The 16,363-nt window shown below is 56.5% G+C and overlaps 1 protein-coding gene across 1 annotated transcript; it reads left to right on the forward strand.

Moving 5' to 3' along the window:
* Positions 1–3,751: 3,751 nt before the first annotated feature.
* On the forward strand, positions 3,752–5,852 carry LOC123020258 (protein NYNRIN-like). The gene is made up of 3 exons (XM_044423706.1): positions 3,752–3,907; positions 4,589–5,382; positions 5,795–5,852. Exons 1-3 carry the CDS (start codon positions 3,752–3,754, stop codon positions 5,850–5,852), a joined length of 1,008 nt encoding a protein of 335 aa, XP_044279641.1.
* The last annotated feature ends 10,511 nt before the right edge of the window (positions 5,853–16,363 follow it).

The following is a 16,363-nucleotide window of genomic DNA, read 5'->3' on the forward strand; positions in this document are numbered from 1 at the left end:
ACGGCACACAACATTTGGAGGCCCCAGCGAGATCCTGAGACTATAGGTCTTGCCTCCCCCCGACACCAGAGACAGGCCCATAGGCATTTTATGCCTCTACCCCGGTTCGGTGGGACGTCTGACTTGCTGAGAGAGGAGTAACCGGTAAGTGCGCACGGCGGTTACCCTCCATCTGTTCTGAATATCTGCAGATCTGGTATAGGAAAGAAAAGCCTGCTGGACGCAGCGTAAGGGCTACTTTCCGGTCTGGGGTGAGACGTCGCTTCCGGCTGCAGTTCCTGTTTGTGCGCTTGTTTAGATTGTCCGTCTTGCCGTTTGTCTTGTTGCTTTCTGTGTTTTCTGTCTTGTCTGTTTGTATTGTAAAGTGTTCCCCTTCCTGGGAGGTAAAAGCGTAGCCCAGAGCGGGTTTTGGGGTTCCTCAGGAAATAGAACCCCCCACGCAGCCACACCAATCTGTCCTCTTCAGGGCATGGTTGAAAGCAAGGGCGTGGATGGGTGTTCTTGCCCCTGAGAGTGTGTATTAACCAGGCTTTGTTGATCTGACACTTGAGTAATCTTTCTACAGGACCTGAAAATGGGGCAGGGCCAGTCTGTCCCGACCACCCCTTTGCAGTATCTTTTGAATAACTTTTCTGATTTCTTTAAGAGGGCTTCAGGATTCGGGGTCTCCGTTAAGCCAGGGACCCTCTGGACCCTTTGTGAATTAGAGTGGACCACTTTTGACGTGGGATGGCCCTCAGAGGGCTCTTTTGATTTAATCTTGATTAGGAATGTTGAGGCTGTTATCCTTGGGAGTCCCGGACACCCAGATCAGATTCCATACATAGAGACGTGGCTGGACATCGCCAAGACAAAACCTAGCTACATTAAATGGTGTCAACGGAAACTCCCAGGATCCTGGTGCGCGTCTCTCCTTATGGTTAAAAAGGGTGAAGAGACCCATGCCAGGTCACCCCTCACCCCATCCTCAAAGCCCCACATCCTCACGGATGATCAGACGGGGCCGGAGGACGCTCTGGACACATGGACTCGGCCGCCTCCTTCTGCCCCAAATTTCCAGGCTTCCGGGAGCCCGCCCCACACTTCCCCCAGTCCGTCCCGAACGCAGAGCGGACTTCCGTACAGCCCCCGTCCACCTGTTCCTCCGAAGTCCTCTGGCCCCGGGGGCAAGGGTGACAAACAGGTGTCGCCGTCCTCCCCCGATCCTGGCCCTGAGCCCTCCACTCCGTTGCCCCTCCGGGAGCTTGCCCCCGCGCAGGGGGTGGACCGTCCGTTTATGGTTTATGTCCCTTTTTCCACAAGTGATCTGTATAATTGGAAGCTACAAAATCCTCCTTTCTCTGAAAAACCACAAGGCTTGATCTTGTTGCTAGAGACAATTTTTCATACCCATCGCCCTACTTGGGATGACTGCCAGCAGCTCTTGCAAGTTCTCTTTACTTCCGAGGAGCGCGATCGGATTCACCTTGAGGCTCGGAAGCAGATTCTGGGCACAGGCGGCCAACCCACCACTGACCCGGTTATTCTGGAAATGAGTCTCCCAGCCCAACGACCCAACTGGGATCCAAATACGGTCGCTGGGGAGGGGGCGCTGATCAGGTACTGCCAATTTCTTCTGCAGGGTCTCCACGGAGCAGCTCGGAAACCCACCAATTTGTCTAAAGTGAGTGAGGTAGTTCAGAGCCCCCGGGAATCCCCTGCCGCCTTCTTGGAACGCCTACTTGAGGCATATAGGCAATACACACCTATAGACCCTCAGGCGCCCGAGAACGCCAGGGCAATTAACATAGCCTTTGTCACACAGTCGGCCCCAGATATTAGAAGGATGATTCAAAAGCTGGACGGTTTTGAAGGGAAGAATCTCAGTGAACTAGTCGAAATAGCTCAGAAGGTTTTTAATAATCATGAGGACCCTGAAGTTGCAGGCACAAAGAAATTAACCAAAGTCGTCCTAGCGACCATGCAGGAAACTAGCGACAGGAATCGAGGGGCTCCACAGAGGAAGGGGGGTCGCCCCCGCCTAGAAAAGGATCAATGCGCCTACTGCAAGGAGATGGGCCACTGGAAAAGCGAGTGTCCCCGTAAGAAGAAAGTGAACCCACAGGGAAACAGTCTCCTCACTCTTGAGGAAGACTGAAGGGGCCAGGACTCTGTCAATTTGGGCCCCCAAGAGCCCTTGGTAACCTTAACTGTGGGGGGCCGCCCGACTACCTTCCTGGTAGGCACTGGGGCATCCCACCTGGTTCTCCAGGAGGGGGTCGGCCGTCTTACTGAAGAAAAGACTCAGATCATAGGGGCAACGGGGCAACCCAGGGCGTACCCCTGGACTTCAGCTCGTGTGACTGATCTGGGAAAAGGGACTATAACTCATTCCTTCTTGGTAATCCCCGAATGTCCCTTCCCCCTCCTGGGACGGGACCTCCTAAGAAAATTGCGAGCCTCAGTGTCCTTCCAAGAGGACGGCACCCACCTCAGCCTGGGCTCTCCGCAGCCTGCTGCCCTTCTGCTTACGGTACCCTTGCAAGACGAGTATCTCTTCTTCGAAAGTCAGGTGCCAGAAAGCCCCTCTGAAGCTTTAAAAGAGCTCCAAAAAGAGATTCTAGGAGTATGGGCCGAAAACAACCCTTCGGGGCTGGCGACTCATCAGCCACCTGTCGTAGTACAAGTTAACAGTTCGGCCACCCCGTTTCGGAAGCCCCAATACCCCATTCCAGCCAGGGCAAAGTCAGGAATACGTAAACATATACAGAGACTGTCGGAAGCAGGAATTTTAGTACCCTGCAGGTCGCCATGGAACACCCCGCTGTTACCCCTCAAAAAGGCCGGTACCGAAGACTACCGGCCAGTTCAGGAGGTAAACGCCCGAGTGAGATAAACGCCCGAGTAGAGACTGTCCACCCAACGGTGCCAAACCCTTACACACTACTCAGCCAGCTGCCACCAGACCGGGAGTGGTACTTGGTCTTGGATTTAAAAGACGCTTTCTTTTGTATACCGCTGGCTCCGGTGAGCCAGCCCCTTTTCGCCTTTGAATGGATGGACCCGGACCAGGGCTTCTCGGGTCAACTTATGTGGACCCAGCTGCCGCAGGGGTTCAAGAATTCCCCTACTCTCTTTGATGAAGCGCTGAGTAGAGACCTTTTCCCTTTCCGGGAAACCCACCCCGAGGTTACCCTTTTGCAATATGTGGATGACTTGCTCTTGGCGGCTGAGTCCGCACCTGCGTGCCTGCAGGCAACCCGAGACCTCCTGGCCGCTCTGGGCTCTATGGGTTATCGAGTTTCGATAAAGAAGGCACAGATCTGTAGTCAGAGGGTGACCTATTTGGGATACAATCTAAGCGGGGGAAAATGGACATTGTCAGCCAGCCGAGTCCGAGCAATCCAGAATATTCCCACGCCTACGACTAAATGACAAGTCAGAGAATTCTTGGGCACGGTAGGGTACTGCCGGCTGTGGATCCCCGGCTTTGCCGAGATAGCGAAATCCCTCTATACTAGCACGTGAGGAAAAGGGGACTCCCTTATGTGGACTGAGGTTGAGCAATCAGCATTCCAGGCTCTTAAAAAAGGCTATTACCACGGCCCCTTCTCTAGCCCTACCCGACCTTAAGAAACCCTTCCAACTCTTCGTGGCCGAGGCTCGAGGTATAGCAAAAGGAGTTTTAACCCAGACTTTGGGACCATGGAGGCGGCCAGTTGCATATTTGTCGAAACGACTAGACCCAGGGGCGGTGGGGTGGCCCACTTGCATGAGAGCAATCGCTGCAACAGTGATCCTGGTGAAAGAGGCTAAGAAACTGACCCTGGGCCAGGGCCTCCAAGTCATTGGGGCGCACGCCATGGAAACCCTCCTCCGCAGTCCTCCGGATTGGTGGATCTCCAACGCCCGAGTGACTCAGTACCAGGTACTTTTATTAGACCCCCCGCGGGTCACCTTTTCCAAAACAGCGGTCCTTAACCCAGCGACCCTACTGCCAGACGATCAACACGAGAGTCCTACACATGATTGTGCTGAAGTCCTCGACTCCCTGACCGGCACCAGACCAGATCTGACGGACGTTCCGCTAGGACAGCCAGCCCTCAATTTGTTTACAGACAGGAGCAGTTTCGTAAAGGACGGGATTCAATATGCGGGAGCAGCGGTGGTCACCAGTTTGGAGGTAATATGGGCACAGGCTCTGGGGCATGGCATGTCAGCACAAAAGGCAGAACTTGTCACCTTGACACAGGCCCTCCGGTGGGGGAAGGGAAAAGCTCTCAACATTTATATGGACAGCTGATACGCCTTCGCCACGGCTCATGTCCATGGAGCACTATATCGGGAGCGAGGGCTGCTAACTTCTGGAGGGAAGGACATTAAAAATGCAAATGAAATTATGTCCCTCCTAGATGCCCTCTGGCTACCTGAATGAATAGCTATAATTCATTGCCCTGGGCATCAACGGGATGGCTCGGCGGTCTCGCAGGGAAATAACTTCGCAGATAGAACCGCAAAGGAGGCTGCCTTGAGACCAGGAGGGGCTCTCGAAATTCTCTCGGTTCAGATGCCGTCACGGGCTCTCCCGGACTGACCAACCTACTTGCAGGAAGATATCGAGCTGGGCAGGAAGTTGCAGTGCTCGGAGACTGAGGCAGGATGGTTGAAACATCCCGATGGAAGGATCTTCCTCCCCCAAGCATTGGGGTGGGATCTTCTTCTCCAGACCCATCGAGCCACACATTTGGGAACGGCCCAACTCTGTCAGCTATTCAGACCCCGTTTCTACCTGCCCGGACTATCGACTCTGGCCGATTCCATAACCTCCGGGTGCGCCTCCTGTGCAAGAGTTAACGCTGGCCCTAGCCGGCCCTCCACCACCCCGGGCGTTCACCATCGCAGATCCCAGCCGGGAGAGCACTGGGAAATAGACTTTACTGAGGTAAAACCTACCCGAGGTAGGTATCGCTATTTACTGGTCTTCATCGACACCCATTCTGGGTGGGTCGAAGCATTCCCTACGAAGGGGGAGACAGCCTTGATTGTTGCCCGGACTCTCTTGCATCAAATTTTACCCAGATTTGGTGTACCCCTAGCTCTGGGTTCAGATAATGGTCCGGCGTTCATCGCCCAAACTTCCAAAATGGTAGCCAAGTCTCTAGGAATTGATTGGAAGCTGCATTGTGTGTATAGACTGCAGAGCTCAGGACAGGTAGAGAGGATGAACAGAACGTTAAAGGAAACCTTAACAAAATACACCCTTGAAGTTGGCGGCCCCTGGACAGACCTCCTCCCATTTGCCCTCCTACGCATGCGATGTTCCCCGTATAGGAATGGTTTCACCCCCTTCAAAATTGTCTTTGGGCGACCGCCTCCTCTGCTCCCTCGCCTGGCAGAGGAGAAGTGCGCTGAGTTGTCTAACCACAACTTGCTTGAGTCCTTGCAGGCCCTCGATCGCGTCCGACACGATATTCGCTGAAAGGTTCAGTCTAACATGGGCGGGACTACCGAGGCTCCGGACCCCGCAGTCGACCCTCCCCCGCGTGTAAACCCGGGAGATTGGGTCTGGCTAAAGAACTTTCACCCTGTTACACTAGGTGCCCGGTGGCTAGGACCCTTCCAGATGATCCTCTCCACTCCCACGGTGGTAAGACTGGCCAAGAAACCCCACTGGATCCACGTGACTCAGATAAAGCCTGCCTCGCCAGCCTCCTCGGAAAAATGGACAGTACACCAAACCGGAAACCCTCTGAGGGTCAAGTTAAAAAGGGTTTCTTCTGGGCAGCCTTCCTGATTCTTCTCGCCTGCCCAATAGGCTGCCCCCTGCCGAACCCACACCAGCCACTTACCATGGAATGGACATTGCGGACTGATTGGCAGGCCTCTCCACCAGTAGCAACCGTCATGACTCACACCCAGAATGCCACCCCGGACTTCCGCATAGGTCTCTGCCAACTCTTTCTGTCCAGGTGGACCAACCCGGGCCTCTTTTCAGTGGACACACTGGGGGGGGGGGGAATGCCTGGTCTGGGGTTATGGGTACAGAACTGATACATTAGCAAAGAAACTGTCACAGGAGCAATATTACGGCTGTCCATCAGGAGCCCCGCGTGCGGTGGCGCGCCCAACTTCTACTGCGCCCGATGGGGTTGTGAGACTTTTGCTACCTGGTTGGAAGGCCAAGATAAGGATCCTTGGCTCGCGGTAAAAAGGATGCAGGCCGGCCGTGCGAGGACCGGCAAAAGTAACCCCCTGAGCCTCAAGGTCAAGCGAGGCAGGGAAGATTCTTGGATAAAAGGTAAAACCTGGGGGCTGTGCTTGAATCTGTATGGTCCTGATCCGGGCATACTTTTCACGGTTCAGAAACGGGTTATCTCACGACCCTGGGGCCCGGTGGGACCTAACCGGGCTCTCCCTCCCTCAGACCCCCACTCTCCACATCCCTGACGTTCACACACAGCATGCTCCGGTCCGAGCTGCCAGCCGACCCTCATCCAGCCGCTCATTTACATTAGTGTCCACAGTTTTTGAAGTCCTCAATGGGACCAACCCAAACATTACCGAGACCTGTTGGTTATGCCTGAGTCCTCAGCCACCTTTTTACATGGGAGTAGGAGTAAATGTGTCCTTTTCTGTCCTTGCTAAGATCTCCTCCTCGGAAAATTATGGGAGCGCTTGCCCATGGGGGCTCCACCCCTCTATAACATTAGAGGAGTTCTCAGGTCAAGAGGCCTGTGTCACGGGTCCTGATGGGCCCCACGATGATCCACGATGTGCTGCTACCTTACTCCTTACCCCCACAGCAAGCCCCTACCTCCTAGCAGCCCCGAATGGGACTCTTTTCGCTTGCCGATCTGGCCTTACCCCGTGCATTTCCTCCACCCTTTTCCAAAAACCCTCCGGTCCTGAGGCTACACAAACTCCTCAGTCGGATATTTGTATTCTTACTCTCGTGCTTCTGAAGGTTTTTCTCACCGACGGAGACATGACTCCCGTGGCTGCTTCCCTGAGTTCGCGCGTCCAGCACGCTGGGCCCCTCCTTGCTCCTCTTTTAGCTGGGCTGGGCATCGCAGGCTCAGCGGCTGTCAGGGTGGGAGCCTTGATAAAAGGCAGCCAAGATATATTCCACCTCTCTGCACAAGTTGATAAAGACTTGCAGGAGCTTCATGGCTCCATCAAGTTCTTGGAACGATCCCTTGACTCCCTCGCTGAGGTGGCCCTCCAAAACAGGAGAGGACTAGATTTACTTTTGTTGAAACAAGGCGGCTTATCTGCTGCCTTGGAAGAAAAATGCTGCTTTTATGCAAATCATTCAGGTATCATCCGTAACAGTCTAGACCTAGTAAAAGCTCGCCTAAAGGACCGAGAAAGGCACCACCAGGGGGGTTCCAACTGGTATCAGCGCCTTTTTAACTGGTCCCCCTGGCTGACAAGCCTGCTCTCTTCCCTCGTTGGACCTCTTTTAGGGGTATTAGTTCTCCTTGTCTTCGGGCCCCTTCTGCTCAGTTGGGTCACCCGCCTTGTCCAGCAGCACATTAGCGCTGCAAAAGTACTGGCATTTCAAGTCAGATATCTGGGGCAGGGTGGTGGTTACAAGAGCCAACCGCCAGCGGCTCACTGTCTCGATGATTCGATTCCCCAAAAACACCAGTAGGGAATGTTGTAACCCCCCTCATAATCAACCACGCAGCCAGGGCATGGCTCGTCACAAGTAATAAGTAATAAGCATTGTTAGAGTGTCCTGTTCGCGTCCTGTTCGCGTGAGAACAAGGACACTAACACGGATGTGCACGCTACACAAGACTGAGAACAAAGCAGGCTACGCTCCAGTATTACCAGTATCACCGCAGACGTTATGCCCTTGTACCTTTGCTTGCTTGCTTTAGCATGATAAATGTGCAAATGAACTTTCTCCCATTGATCCCCTCGTGCTCCCCTATTGTCCGCTGTCATTCAAGCATAAGTGTAAAAGAGTATAAAAACACTGTTTTCCCCCTGCTCGAGACCGCATTCTAATGAATGTGGTTCCTGCAGGGAAATAAACATCTCTCGGGTATTCAAACCAGTCTCTGGTCTCGTCCATAAAATCGCGGCATACAACATGGGTGTCACCCTTTTTTCGGGGCAACTTTTCCCCACTGTCAGGGTTAGGTAATCGCAGCCGTGCAGGGTGTGGGCCGGGAAATCACGGCCTCCGGGCAGGCCTCCAACCGTCGGAACGTGGTCGGAACAGGCGAAAATGGAGGGCTGCGTGGAGGGACAGCGTCTCAAAGAGGACTAGGTGTGTCCGCGTCGCGGTCTTTTCTGGGCAACTTTTTCCCCGCTGTCAGGGTGGGGCCAGGAAATCGCAGCCTCCGGGCGGGCTTCCGAACGTCGGAACGCGCTCAGAATGGGCGGAAACGGATTCCTGCGAGGAGGGACAGCATCTCAAAGAGGACTAGGTGTGTCCGCGTTGCCCACTTTTGTGGCAACTTTTGCCACTCTGTCACGGTGGGGCTGGGAAATCGCAGCCTCCGGGTGGGCCTCCGAACGTCGGAACGTGCTCGGAACGGGCGGAAAAGGAGGTCTGCGCGGAAGGAAAGTGTCTCAAAGAGGACTAGGTGCACGCGCGTCGCCCTTTTTTCGGGGCAACTTTTAACCCTGTGTCAGGTTGGGAGTCGGGAAATCCCGGCCTCCGGGCAGGCCTCTGAACGTTGGAACGTGCTCGGAACGGGCAGAAATGGAGGCCTGCGCGGAAGGACAGCGTCTCCAAGAGGACTAGGTACGTGTGCATTGCCCTGTTTTCGGGGCAACATTTGCCCCCCTGTCAGGGTGGGGCCGGGAAATCGCGGCCTCCGAGCAGGGCTCCGACCGTCGGAACGTGCTCGGAACGGGCGGAAATGGAGGCCTGCGCGGAGGGACAGCGTCTCAAAGAGGACTAGGTGTGTCAGCGTGGCCCTCTTTTCGGAGCAACTTTTGCCCTTCTGTCAGGGTGGGGCCGGGAAATCGCGGCCCCCGGGCAGGCCTCCGACCGTCGGAATGTGCTCGAAACGGGCGGAAATGGAGGCCTGCGCGGAGGGACAGCATCTAAAAGAGGACTAGGTGTGTCCGCGTGGCCCTCTTTTCGGAGCAACTTTTGCCCTTCTGTCAGGGTGGGGCCGGGAAATCGCGGCCTCCGGGCAGGCCTCTGAATGTCAGAACGCTCTCGGAACATGCGGAAACGGAGTCCTGCGTGGAGGGACAGCGATTCCAAGAGGACAAGGGGCGTGAGCATCACCCTCTTTTCGGGGCAACGTTTGCCCCTCTGTCAGGCTGGGGCCGGGAAATGGCAAACTCTGGGCAGGCCTATGAACGTCGGAACGCGCTCGGAACGGGCGGAAACGGAGACCTGCGCGGAGGGACATCGTCTCCAAGAGGACTAGGTGCGCGTGCATCGCCCTGTTTTCAGGGCAACTTTTGCCCCTTTTGCAGGGTGGGGCTGGGAAATTGCGGCCTCTGGGCGGGCCTCCGACCCTCGGAACGTGCTCGGAACGGACGGAAATGGAGTCCTTCGCGGAAAGACAGCGTCTCCAAGAGGACTATCTGTGCGTGCGTCGCCGTGTTTTTGGGGCAACTTTTGCCCCTCTGTCAGGGTGGGGACGGGATATCCCGGCCTCTGGGCGGGCCTCCGACCGTTGGAACGTGCTTGGAATGGGCGGAAACGGAGGCCTGCGCGGAGGGACAGCGTCTCCAAGAAGACTAGGTGTGTCCGTGTGGCCCTCTTTTCTGGGCAACTTTTGCCCCTTTGTCAGTTTGAGGCTGGGTAATCGCGGCCCCTGGGCGGGCCTCAGACCGTCGGAACGCGCTCGGAATGGGGGGAAATGGAGTCCTGCGTGGAGGGACAGCGTCTCCAAGAGGACTAGGTGCGCGCACGTCACCCTGTTTTCAGGGCAACTTTTGCCCCTCTTGCAGGGTGGGGCTGGGAAATCCCGGTCTCCGGGCGGACCTGCGACAGTCGGAACGCGCTCGGAACGGGCGGAAATGGAGGCCTGCGAGGAAGGACAGCGTCTCAAAGAGGACTAGGGGTGTCCGCGTGGCCCTCTTTCGGGGCAACTTTTGCCCCTCTGGCAGGGTGCGGCCGGAAAATCAAGGCCTCAGGGTGGGCCTCTGACTGTCGGAACGCGCTCGGAACGGGCGGAAACGGAGGCCTGCTCGAAGGGACAGAGTCTAAACGAGGACTAGGTGTGTCCGCGTTGCCCTCTATTCGGGCCAACTTTTGCCCCTCTGTCAGTGTGGGGCCAGGAAATCGCGGCCTCCGGGCAGGCCTCCGACCATCAGAACGCGCTTGGAATGGGCGGATATGGAGGCCTGCGCGGGGGACAGCGTCTCAAAGAGGACTAGGTTTGTCCACGTGGCCCTCTTTCTGGGGAAACTTTTGCCCTCTGTCAGGGTGGAGCCGGGAAATCCCAGCCTCCGGGTGGGCGTCTGAATGTCGGAATGCGCTCGGAACATGCGGAAACGGAGGCCTGTGCGTAGGGACAGCGATTCCAAGAGGACTAGGGGCGCGTGTGTCACCCTCTTTTCGGGGCAACTTTTGCCCCTCTGTCAGGGTGGGGCCGGGAAATTGTAGCCTCTGGGCGGGCATCTGAAAGCCGGAACGCGCTCGGAACGGGCGGAAATGGAGTCCTGTGCGGAAGGACAGCGTCTCCAAGAGGACTAGGTGCGCGCGCGTGGCCCTGATTTCAGGGCAACTTTTGCCCTCTTGCAGGGTGGGGCTGGGAAATCCCGGTCTCCGGGCGGGCCTGCGACAGTCGGAACGTGCTCAGAACGGGCGGAAAGGGAGGTCTGCAAAGAGGGACAGCATCTCAAAGAGGACTAGGTGTGTCCGCGTGGCCCTCTTTTCAGAGCAACTTATGCCGTTCTGTCAGGGTGGGGCCGGGAAATCGCGGCCTCTGGGCATGCTTCCGACTGCAGTAACGAGCTCGAGACGGGCAGAAACGGTGGCCTGCGCGGAGGGGCAGCATCTCAAGGAGGACTAAGTGCGCGCGTCGCCCTCTTTTCAAGGCAAATTTTGCCCCTCTGACGGGGTGGGGCCGGGAAATCCCGGAATTTGGGCGCGCCTTCGACAATTGGAATGCGCTCGGAATGGGCAGAAAGGGAGGCCTACGCAGAGGGACAGCGTCTCAAAGAGGACTAGGTGTGCCCGTGTCGCCCTCTTTTCAGGCAACTTTTGCCCCTCTGTCAGGGTGGGGCCGGGAAATCGCGGCCCCTGGGCGGATCTCCGACCTTAGGAATGCGCGCGATACGGGCGGAAATGGAGGCCTGCCTGGAAGGACAGCGTCTCAAAGAGGACTGGGTGTGTCCGCGTCGTCCTCTTTTTGGGGCAGCTTTTGCCCCTCTGTCAGGGTGGGGCCGGGAAATTCCGGCCTCCGGGGGGGCCTCTGACTGTAGGTTCGCGCTCGGAACGGGTGGAAACGGAGGCCTGCGCGGAGGGACAGCGTCTCAAAGAGGACTACGTGTGCCCGTCGCCCTCTTTTCAAGGCAACTTTTACCCCTCTGTAACGGTGGAGCCGGGAAATCCTGGCCTGCAGACGGGCCTACGACTGACGGAACACGCTTGGAAGGGGCACAAACCGAGGCCTGCGCGGAGGGACAGTTTCTAAAGGAGGACTAGGTGCACGCACGTTGCGCGTATTTTGGGGCAACTTTTGCCCCTATGTCATCGTGGAGATGGGAAATCGCGGGTTCCGGGCTTGCCTCCGACCATTGAAAAGCGCTCGGAACGCCGGAAGCGAAGGCCTGCGTGGAGGGACAGCGGCTACAACAGGATTAGGTGCGCGCGTCGCCCTTTTTTCGAGACAACTTTTGCCCCACTGTCAGGGTGGGGCCCGGAAATCGGGGCTTCCGGGCAGGACTCCTACTGTCGGAACGCGCTCGGAAAGGGCGGAAACGGAGGCCTACGCAGACAGACAGCATCTCAAAGAAGACTAGGTGCGGGCGTGTCGCCCTTTTATCGGGAGAACTTTTGCCCCTCTGTCATGGTGGAGCTGGTAAATCCCGGCCTCCAGGCGGGCCTCCAACCATCGGAACGCACTCGGAACGGGAGGAAATGGACGCCTGCACAGAGGGACAGCGTCTCAAAGAGGACTACGCGCACCCGTTGCCCTCTTTTCGAGGCAACTTTTGCCCATCCATCACGGTGGAGCCTGGAAATCCCTGCCTCCGGGGGGGCCTCCGACTGTAGGTTCGCTCTCCGAACGGGCGGAAACGGAGGCCTGCGCGGAGGGACAGTGTCTCAAAGAGGACTACGTTCGCGCGTGCCCTCTTTTCGAGGCAACTTTTACCCCTCTGTCACGGTGGAGCCGGGAAATCCTGGCCTGCAGACGGGCCTACGACCGACGGAACGCGCTCGGAAGGGGCACAAACCGAGGCCTGCACGGACGGACAGTTTCTCAAAGAGGACTAGGTGCGTGCCCGTCGCCCTTATTTCGGGGCAACTTTTGCCCCTCTGTCATGGTGGAGCTGGGAAATCCCGACCTCCGGGCGGGCCTCCGAACGTTGGAACGACCTCGGAACGGGTGGAAACGGAGGCCTGCGCAGAGGGACAGCTTCTCAAAGAGGACTAGGTTTGTCCGTGTAGTCTTCTTTTCAGGAAACTTTTGCCTTTCTGTCAGCTTGGTGCCGGGAAATCCTGGCCTTTTGGCGGGCCTCCGACCGTCGGAATGCGCTCGGTACGGGCGGAAACGGGGGCCTGCGTGGAAGGATAGCGTCTCAAAGAGGACTACTTGCGGGCGTCGCCCTCTTGGATCCTTGCCCGTCTTGGTTAATAAATAACTCCAAGCACGGGATTGGGACCTGGATTTTGGAAGTGGTTAACGCTTCTCTGAGGGAGGGTCGAGTGCCTGCCCCTTTAAAGGAGGCGGTAATACGACCGGTCCTGAAGAAAGCGTCACTGGATCCAGAGATGGCCACTAACTATAGACCTGTGGCCAACATCCCGTTTCTGGGCAAGGTGTTGGAGCGAGTGGTGGCGGGACAACTCCAAGCACTCTTGGATGAAATTGATTATCTGGATCCTTTCCAGTCCGGCTTCAGACCCGGGTACAGTACTGAATCTGCCTTGGTCGCCCTGTACGACGACCTGTGCAGGGAGAAGGACAGGGGGAGTACATCCCTGTTGGTTCTTCTGGACCTCTCGGCGGCTTTCGATACCATCGACCACGGTATCCTTCTGGATAGACTTGCGGGATTGGGGGTTGGAGGCACTGCTTTGCAGTGGTTCCACTCCTATCTCGACGGTCGATTCCAGAAGGTAGTGCTGGGGGACCATGTCTCTACGTCATGGCAGCTATGCCATGGGGTACCACAGGGCTCCATTCTATCCCCTCTGCTATTTAACATCTATATGAAACCGCTGGGAGAGGTCATCAGGAGGTGTGGGCTGCGGAATCATCAATACGCTGATGATACCCAGCTTTACCTCTCATTCTCCACTAATCCAGGTTTAGGCAGTGGCTGTACTGAACCGGTGCTTGGCCGAGGTAAGGGAATGGATGAGGGCCAATAAACTGAAACTCAACCCAGACAAGACGGAGGTCCTGTTGGTTGGCGGATCGGGTTTCGGAGAGGGTGGATTTGACCTGGTCCTGAATGGTGCAACACTCCCTCTTAGGGATAAGGTCCGCAGCTTAGGAGTACTCCTCGACCCAGAGCTTTCTTTGGAAGCTCAGGTGACAGCGGTAGCGAGGAACGCCTTCCTTCAGCTTCGGCTGATTAATCAGCTGCGCCCCTACCTGGAGTACGACTGCCTGGCGACGGTGACACACGCGCTGGTGACTTCCCGCCTAGACTTCTGTAACGCGCTTTACGTGGGGCTTCCCCTGAAGACAGTCCGAACACTTCAATTGGTGCAAAATAGAGCTGCCAGGTTGCTGACGGGGACGGGGCGTTATGCTCACATGACTCCAGTCCTCCGTCAGCTTCACTGGCTTCCCATTGAAGCCTGGGCCCAATTCAAGGTGTTGATTATGACCTACAAAGCCCTAAACGGCTTGGGTCCTGGCTACCTGAACGAGCGCTTATGTCCGTGTATGCCCGACCGCCCTTTGAGATCTGCGGGAGAGTCCCTTCTCCGGGAACCCTCCATGAAAGAAATTAGGAGAGTAAGTACCCGGAGGAGGGCTTTCTCTGCAGTGGCGCCCAACCTATGGAATTCACTCCCCAAAGAGGTCCGCCTGGCACCGTCGTTACTGGTTTTTCGGTGCCAGGTAAAGACCTTTTTATTTAAACATCATTTCAATTGTTAAAACATATGATCGGGCCTGGGCAACTTCTTCTTCCTTCTCTTTCTCCTCCTATATTTTTATTTTATACTGATAATTTTAATTTTGTATTTATAAATCAATGTATTTTTTGTATTTTTATATTTAATGGTAATTTATTATGTGCTATTGTATTTCATTGTATTTTATCGTGTTGTAAGCCGCCCCGGGGTTTCGGCAAGGGGCGGCATAGAAATGTTATAATAATAATAATAATAATAATAATAATAATAATAATAATAATAATAATATTAGAGGCAACTTTTGCCCCTCTGTCAGGGTGGGGCCGGGAAATCCCTGCCTCCTGGCGGGTCCCCGACCATAGGAATGCGCTCAGAACGGGCGGAAATGGAGTCCTGCTTGGAGGGACAGCGTCTCAAAGAGGACTAGGTGCGCGCGCGTCGCCCTGTTTTCGGGGTAACTGTTGCCACTCTGTCAGCGTGGGGACGGGAAATCCCGGGCGCCGGGCAGGCCTCCGACCGTCGGAACGCATTCGGAACGGGCGGAAACGGAGGCCTGTGCGGAAGAACAGCGTCTCAAAAGGATTACGTGTGCCCATCGCCCTCTTTCCAAGGCAACTTTAGCCCTTCTGTCATTGTGGAGCCAGGAAATCGGGGCTTCCGGCCTGGCCTCCTACCGTCAGAACGCGCTCAGAACGGGCGGTAACGGAGGCCTACGCGGAGGGACAGCATCTCAAAAAGGACTAGTTGCGGGCGTGTCGCCCTTTTTTCGGGACAACTTTTGCCCCTCTGTCATGGTGGAGCTGGGAAATCCCGGCCTCCGGGTGGGCCTCCGAACGTTGGAACGACCTTGGAACGGGTGGAAACGGAGGCCTGCGCAGAGGGACAGCTTCTCAAAGAGGACTAGGTGTGTCTGTGTAGTCTTCTTTTCAGGAAACTTTTGCCTCTCTGTCAGCGTGGTGCTGGGAAATCCTGGCCTTTTGGCGGGCCTCTGACCGTCGGAATGCGCTCGGTACAGGCGGAAACGGGGGACTGCGTGGAAGGACAGCGTCTCAAAGAGGACTAGGCGTGTCCGCGTTGCCCTTTTCGGTTTAACTTTTGCCCCACTGTCAGTGTGGGGCCGGGAAATCCTGGCCTTCAGACGGGCCTACTCCCGTCGGAACGCGCTTGGAAGGTGCGGAAACCGAGGCCTGCGCGGAGGGACAGCGACTCAAAGAGGACTTCGTGTGCGTACATCGCCCTGTTTTCGGGGTAACTTTTGCCCCTCTGTCAGCATGGGGCCAGGAAATCCCAGGCTCCGGGTGGGCCTCCGAACGTCGGAACGCACTCGTAACGGGCAGAAACGGAGGCCTGCGCAGAGGGACAGTGTCTCAAAGAGGACTACGTGCGCTCGTTGCCCTCTTTTCGGGGCAACGTTTGCCCCTCTCTCAGTGTGGGGCCGGGAAATCCCGGTCTTCGGGCGGGCCTCCGACCATTGGAAGTGGCTCGGAACGGGCTGAAACAGAGGCCTGCGCAGAAGGACAGCGTATCAAAGAGGATTTCGTTCGCGTGTCCCCCTCTTTTCGAGGCAACTTTTGCCCCTCTGTCGGCATGGGGCCGGGAAATCCCTGCCTCCGGGCGGGCCTCCGAACGTCGGAATGCGCTCGGAACGGGCGGAAATGGAGGCCTGCGTGGAGGGACAAAGTCTCAAAGAGGACTAGGTGCACGCGGGTCGCCCTGTTTTCGGGGTAACTTTTGCCACTCTGTCAGCGTGCGGCCAGGAAATCCCGGGCTCCGGGTGGGCCTCAGACCCTCGGAACGCTCTTGGAACGGGCAGAAACGGAGGCCTACGTGGAGGGACAGCGTCTAAAACAGGACTAGGTGCGCGTGTCGCCCTTTTTTCCGGGCAACTTTTGTCCCTCTGCCTGGGTGGGGTTGGGAAATCTAGGTCTCCGGGCGGGCCTCCGACCGTCGGAACGCGCCCGAACAGGCGGAAATGGAGGCCTGCGTGGAGGGACACCTTCTCAAAGAGGACTAGGTGAGTGCGTGTCGCCTGCTTTTCAGGAAACTTTTGGCCCTCTCTCAGGGTGGGGCCAGGAAATCACGGCCTCCGGGCATGATTCCGACTGCAGGAACGAGCTACGAATGGGCAGAAACAGAGGCCTA

This window comes from Varanus komodoensis, unplaced genomic scaffold (assembly GCF_004798865.1).
Source record: "Varanus komodoensis strain SLA01 unplaced genomic scaffold, ASM479886v1 scaffold147, whole genome shotgun sequence".
Lineage (NCBI taxonomy): Eukaryota > Metazoa > Chordata > Lepidosauria > Squamata > Varanidae > Varanus > Varanus komodoensis.

Bases quoted from the DNA above. Each gene is read 5' to 3' on its own strand.
- LOC123020258 (XM_044423706.1), top strand. From the start codon at position 3,752: ATGAGAGCAATCGCTGCAACAGTGATCCTGGTGAAAGAGGCTAAGAAA. The intron at 3,908-4,588 runs GTACTTTTATTA...ACCTACTTGCAG, and splicing joins CCCGAGTGACTCAGTACCAG to GAAGATATCGAGCTGGGCAG. The intron at 5,383-5,794 runs GTGCGCTGAGTT...CCTGCCCAATAG, and splicing joins CCTCGCCTGGCAGAGGAGAA to GCTGCCCCCTGCCGAACCCA.